Source organism: Mandrillus leucophaeus, unplaced genomic scaffold (genome assembly GCF_000951045.1).
Source record: "Mandrillus leucophaeus isolate KB7577 unplaced genomic scaffold, Mleu.le_1.0 Scaffold235, whole genome shotgun sequence".
Classification (NCBI taxonomy): Eukaryota; Metazoa; Chordata; class Mammalia; order Primates; family Cercopithecidae; genus Mandrillus; species Mandrillus leucophaeus.
The window spans coordinates 3,113,734-3,120,498 of record NW_012102421.1 but is presented as its reverse complement, the minus strand read 5'-3'; the positions used below and the strand labels follow the sequence as shown (position 1 = coordinate 3,120,498).

Below are 6,765 nucleotides of genomic sequence, written 5' to 3'. Positions count from 1 at the left end.
TTATTCATGAGCATGGAATGTTTTTCCATTTGTTTGTGTCCTCTCTTATTTCCTTCAGCAGTGGTTTATAGTTCTCCTTGAAGAGGTCCTTCACATCCCTTGTAAGTTGTATTCCTAAATATTTTATTCTCTTGGTAGCAATTGTGAATGGAATCTATTTATTTTACTAACTTTAGCCAAGTACTAGGGATATTACAGCAAAACCCACCTCATTTATTTTTTCAGAGGCTTCGATTACACAAAAAACAGCACACATATTTTACAATGTCAGAAACTCTAATGGTGAGTTAAAAAAAAAAAGTTTTGAAATAAATGGAAGGCCTGTGCTAAATTAAAGGTGATCGACATTTTGTTCTGATTAAGTTGTCATGAAACTTTTGATGGCAATAAAATCAAATTGTGCATGCCAAAAGTCATTTAACCCTTGAATCTTTTAGGTTTTCAACTTTTTAGACACTTGGGAATAAAAAAATAGATTTAATGGACTCTCTGGATCCTGGAAAAAATACAGTATCATTATTCTCTATGTCATTATCTAGTAGATAGTTATTAAGTAATTTAATCATGAGTAATACTAGCTTTCAGAATATTCTATGCCAATTGACTATTTCATGCGTATTCAGGAAAAAAACAGAAGACTAATTGAACACAGTCAATTTGGTATTTTCATTTCTCGACTGAATGGACTAAAGTATCCATCTCACATGCATATCTAACAATACTGAATGTTTAATACAAAATTATAACTTTCTAAAATAAAATATTCATTATTCAAGACAGATATAAAACTCACTTAAATTTTTCATTTAAAAAATGAAAAATTCATATCAGGATGAAATCAAGTAGATTATAACTGTAATTTTCATTAAGCAGTGGTCATTGCAAAAGTAACATGTAGGGAAAGGGCCTGATGAGATTTTATCAGATTTGAGGGCAATGCAATACATGCCATCCAAGGAGGCAGAATAATAAATTATTTGGCATATCATAACATTTTTATTTTTTATGTTTTATATTGCTTGTTATTTTTAATATTATCAGTAAAACAACAGCCTTGATTCACTCGCTTTGTACTTTCTACATGGTAAGAATATTAAATGCTATTTTTTATAATATGTTAAGCCATGCTAATACTTACACTGTTCATTTTGCAAACAAGTTGATTTTGTTCTTCGTTTTTCTTTCTAAGCTCAGTTTCCAGATCTAATATTTTAATTTGTAAAGCTCTCTCTCTAGAAGACATTTTCTCTATTTCTTCAGCAACCTGTAATTTTTATCAAAAGAGTAAAATAAAGTGCTTTCTTTAAAATATGATTTAAAGCCTTGACATAGTTATATTGTACCTTTTTTCTAAACATATTACTTGTATGTTATATCCAAGTTTAAAGATGTTCTATCTTGAAGAAGCATATATAGTGTAAGTATGTACTATACTTATCTTCGCAGCATTAAATATCTGCAAAATTGGCTTGAGATGGAAGAGATGTATACATTTTCACTGCTCTGTGACTTAGGTAGGTGTTTTCTCCAACAGTATATTTTAAAAACAGACTGAGACCAGTTACCATTTTTATAGCATTTATATTCACCAGGGTGTTAAGAGCAGTGATGGAACATAGAAATTCCTTGTTAAATGCTCATTATACACTTGGATTAACAGAACTGGGAGTAGGAATTGGTATACCCACTTCCTACAAACACGCACACACACAAACACAGAGACTGGTTCTTCATTCGTTCACTTCCAAACTGGTCTGAATTTGAATTTTCATATTTACCTGATTACTTATTTTGGCAGGAAGTCTAGCTTAGTTATGTTCTTCTAAGGAATCAGATATGTGGAAGCCTATTTGTAAGAATGCTGGGTTGGAACCACAAGAATGAGAGTAGAGGCAGGGATTGATCCAGGAACAAGGAGCTAGTGGAAAGGACTGTCCTCCAACCTAATTCCTATGAACTCAGTTCTAAGTTATTATAAAGATTTCTTCTGTACATATTCCAAGAACAATTATGCATGAGAGATGCCAGTGTGATCTGAAGCTATGGGAGAAAAGGCCCTTAGGACAAACACCAATGCCCTCGGCACCATCCCCTCAGTGTAGGCCATGGTAACAGGGCAGTGATGGCATTCTCACATGGGCAGAAGCTGCAGATAGCCCCATATTCCACCGTAGCAGGAGAGAAAGGAGAGGGCAGACATACCTCGGGGACTCTGAACTCTTCCTTTCAGGAAGGAATCTGAGAGCATACCTGGCATTTCCAAAATGCACTTAGGCTGAACCCTACCAGATTATGAAAGTGCTGAGAGCTAAGGCCAGGTCTCATTCATCTTTGCATCTCAAGCACTAGCAGATTGCCTGATACTGAAGTATTCATTGGATGCTAACCTAATGGATGTAACTGAAATTTAATATTGTATGTATTTATTTATGCAACAATATTTGTCAAAAGGGACTTGAACATTACAGCTCACTGAATCCTGATCAAAACAAAAATGTTCAATTATTTGCACATTCAATTTGGTTGTATATAAAAAAAAGGTACAGGAGGAGATTACGTCTTCAAAGTGTTTTCCATCTCTGCCCTTTCCCCAACCACATTACCATTTATCTAGTGAAGTAACTCTAGCCCAGCAATGTATCTGTTTTGCTTGAAAGAGAAGATAGTTAAAGAACAAAAATGTAATTGCTCCCTTCACCCTGTCATCAAGACAAAACAATAACTACTGGTTTGGCAAGATGTTTAAAAAGATGACTCTTTGGTAAATGAATTAAAAAGTTTCTAAATAAAGGCCATGCATACCTTTTGTCTTCCTTCTTCTAAAGCGGCTTCCAGTTGTCTGGCCAATGCTGTATATTCTGCAGATTTCTCTTTAAACTTAAGACTGCTGTGCTTAAGACATTCTTCTTGGTTTGCCAGCTTCTTCTCAAGCTCTTTATTTTCTGTGTCCATCTGTTCTAATTTTCTTTTTACAGAAAACATATATTTCAAAAGTTTAGTGTGCAGAGAAATATGCAGCAGCAATGTTAAGTAATTTAATACTTACTGTTGAAGGTTTTCACACTTCGACTGAATAAGATAGTTTTCCTCTTCCAGAGAAAGCTTTGTCAGAAGACTGTGATTTCCATCAACCTAAAAGAAAAAAAAAGGTTTCTTAGTCATTTTCTTCACAATCAACTTCCAAAGAAATCCACACAATTTATTGTTAGACCACAAGCAATGAGAAGGTATAAATGTTACTACTCTTACACAGAAAGACACCAAGAAAACGTTATATTGTTAAAATGGAAGTTTTAAATTCCTGGTTATATTTAAAGAAGATGTGTTGCCTGTGTTGGAAAATAATCAACTGAAAAAAATTCAGGATGATGGCAATGAAAACATTTTGAACAACACCTTATTGAAGAAAGGTATTTATTTTGTTAAGTTGAAATACGAAAATTTGAAGCAGTATTAATCTCCTATTTTTGGATACCTAGGGTTTCTCTTATGGTTTTCTGTTTCACCTAAAAATACTGATTAATAATTGAATATCTGTGAAGTTGAAGCTGTCAGTAAAAAATATGTTTTTTTGAGAAGCAAAATGAAGTAAACAATCAAAGACACACTCGCCCATGCCAAGACAGAATATTCTTCCCACTGCTTCAAAATCTGATCTAAATAATGTAAGAAGTTTTGATTTAAGGAAAAAATTTGTTTCTCATAATTTCAATTAGTAATTTAGGCTAATCTATGTCATCTGACATTTTACTAGAAATATCTCTTTGAACTCTAAAATTTTGTCTGCATATTTCTATCTAACTTTTAAGTTCAAGGGTACAAATGCAGGTTTGTTACACAGGTCAACTTGTGTCATGGGGGTTTGTTGTACAGATTATTTCATCAACCAAGTATTAAGCCTAGTACCTACTAGTTATTCTTCCTGATCCTCTCCCTCCTCCCACTCTCCACCCTCTGAAAGGCCCCAGTGTGTGTTGTTCTTCTCATGTGTCCACGTGTTCTCATCATTTAGCTCCCACTGATTAAGTGAGAAAATGCAGTATTTGGTTTTTTGCAAAATTAAAATCCAGATTATATTTGGAAGATAGACAGGGAATGCTTCCTAAAACTGTCTTGAAAGTAAAAGAAAAAAGACTTGTCACGATCCTTGGACTGCTCCTTTAAAAAAATTTCATTAATTAAAAAAATATTGAGTGCTTACTATGTGCTAGGCATTGAGCTAGGAGACGGCTATGTGGCTACTACTAACAGGACACACATGATCCCTATTCTGATGGTATAAAAAGTAAAACAGAAAAAAAAAAAAAAAAAACAGACTGAAAAAAAAATCCCAAAAACTTGATGTACAATTCTAATTAAAATAAATTCTAATTTTTGTAAATTTCAATAATTTACCTTATCCTGACATCAAGGAACATATATGTAAGTATAACTTTGCTCCTTCTCTGATTCTATTACCATGTCTTCAAATGTCTATAGATTTGCATGAATAAACCAAAATAGGAATTTTAATTACCAATTTTTCACCATAAAATACTAAAAGAATAGCTTGCAAAACAGTATTATAGTATCTGCGTGAAAATGATGTTTTACAAACTAAGTAGATGGGAATTTAAAAATCAAGCTCTGACATGAGTGCCCTCAACTGGTGAAATCATTCCAAAGCATTCTTTTAACGCATTTAGCAAAACTCAGAAGGATGGCTGCACACCTGGCCCTGAAGCTCCCTAACGGTGTGTTCCTGGTCTGCACACTTCCCCTTGCAGCACTGCAGACTCTCCTGACACTCGTGAAGCCTCTGTTCAGCTGCCATCAAGGAATCGCAGACACGCTCTAACTCCTTCAGATGAGACTCCATCTGGCCTTTCATCTGAGTTGTGGCAGTAGGGAAATAAGTGCAAGATCACACATTCAGCATTAATATTTTTATTATCTTAAACACTAGATATGCTTGTAACACAAGTATTTCAGGTATAATGGCTTTAAATAAGAACACAACTGAATAAATATTAATTTAAACTCTGTTAAATAAGAATGTATAACTAAAAAGTGGGGTAGACTTTAGTTTTCAAAAAGTTTATTGAGCACATAAATAGGGTAAATTAGCTGACAGGGTGGATGTTTAACTAATTTTTAAAAGCAAATTTTTAAAATCCTGACATTATATTCAAGCACAGATTATCACTAATAATCATTACTAATAAAGCTGTAGTTGTCTACTATCCAGCTATAGGTTCTAAAGGAAATGTCACTTTCAGTCATTCAATCTTGTAACTCAGATACTTACCTAAATTAGAGCAGCTTGCTTCACTCATCTTAGCCAAAACTGGTAGGGTTTACTGTATATTATTTAAAAATAGCTAGTATCATCAGTTCTCGCTTGCCTTTAATTTGACCATTAATGTTACTATCAACAAATCTAATTTCATCTACATTAATCTGCTTTGGCTACTGCAGTTCCTCACTGCAGCACTTTTGTGGAGATGTGAAAAGCGGCAACCTTAAGAAATGTTTGCACTGCTAATTACAAAAAACAGACTCTTTCCCTGAGATGGGAACACCTAATAGTTTCTGTGTAGCATCTGGCATTCTTGATCATGAAAGACAAAACCAGAACAAAGGATCCCTCAGTGTCCCTAAAACATCTTAGAAACCATGAGAAAACCAGGAGACTTAAAACAGTGAAGAAAAAGAAAAATTTCATTAAAAAAGTAGTTGTCTTGTAAAATACTAGAAAGAAAACATCGTGACCTCACAGTGTCTGAAAAAGGCTCCAGCCCTTTCTGTCATTTGAACAGAATTGTAAAATATGCTTTTATTTGCAGTGCTGCCTAGCAGAAAAGGAGACATTTGCACTGGTATGTTTCATGAGAAAAAGAGACCAAAAGACATAAAATGGTTTCTTCACTGGCCTGCTAAAAATAGGTGAAAAGTAATTCCATGAAAGCAGTAAGTTGTGCATTCAGTGGGCTATCTTTATCTCTGTATAACTGGAGGATGCTTGCTGTGGCTGACCCCTTCTTCACATTATTGCCTCGCTCTGACTCCTCAATCCTAAGATAGGGGAGCAACCCAGAGAGAGTAACCTTATTAGATTCAGATGGAACTGACCACTAACATCGCATGACCTCTGCTGCCAGGAGTCAGCATCCTACAACTTTCACTGCTTCTTTACCAAAACAACACAAAAACCCAGAGATGCGGTTTCATTTAAAAACTTTAAAATATTCACAAAAACATCATAACTTGCCAACATTGGCCTTCCCTTCATTCTGTTGCAATAGAACAAATAAAAGAAATGATGGTTTTTTAAAAGATATTATTTTTCTTCAAAAATGCATTTAGCAGATATTGGCTTTGCTTTTTTAGACATAAAAGATTTATAACCAGAAAAAAAGGGTGAGATTAAAAATGAGAGGTACTTAGGTTTGTATACTTATGATTGATAACCATTTTTTGAGCTATTTAAAGTCTGTTCTTGCATCAGAAAAATTAAACATTTATATTATGCTATTTTCCAAATATTAACAAAAAAGTGAAAATAATTCACATAAACAAACATTTCCAGCCTGGAAGAAACATTATTTCCTTGGAAAACAAACTCTTACAGAGGTTAAGACTAGCCCTTTCCTAAGTATGAACTAGAGAAAATGACCAAAATGAATAAATTTGCATACTATTTATAAAGTAAAAAATATATAAATAAAATTTTTATATATTTTATATTTTATTTGAAATTCCAAACATACCTTCTCTATATTTTTA

General features: G+C 33.6%; 1 protein-coding gene across 1 annotated transcript in view; it reads right to left on the bottom strand.

Moving 5' to 3' along the window:
* The window catches only part of ODF2L (outer dense fiber of sperm tails 2-like), a 54,869-nt gene that overhangs the window by 3,418 nt on the left and 44,686 nt on the right, over positions 1 to 6,765 (bottom strand). Inside the window, exons 13-17 of the mRNA XM_011982145.1 lie at positions 6,750 to 6,764; positions 4,712 to 4,870; positions 3,047 to 3,132; positions 2,803 to 2,965; positions 1,139 to 1,264 (exon numbers count right to left, since the gene is read on the bottom strand). Coding sequence (XP_011837535.1) covers positions 1,139 to 1,264; positions 2,803 to 2,965; positions 3,047 to 3,132; positions 4,712 to 4,870; positions 6,750 to 6,764 — 549 coding nt within the window. The remainder of the gene's footprint in view (positions 1 to 1,138; positions 1,265 to 2,802; positions 2,966 to 3,046; positions 3,133 to 4,711; positions 4,871 to 6,749; position 6,765) is intronic.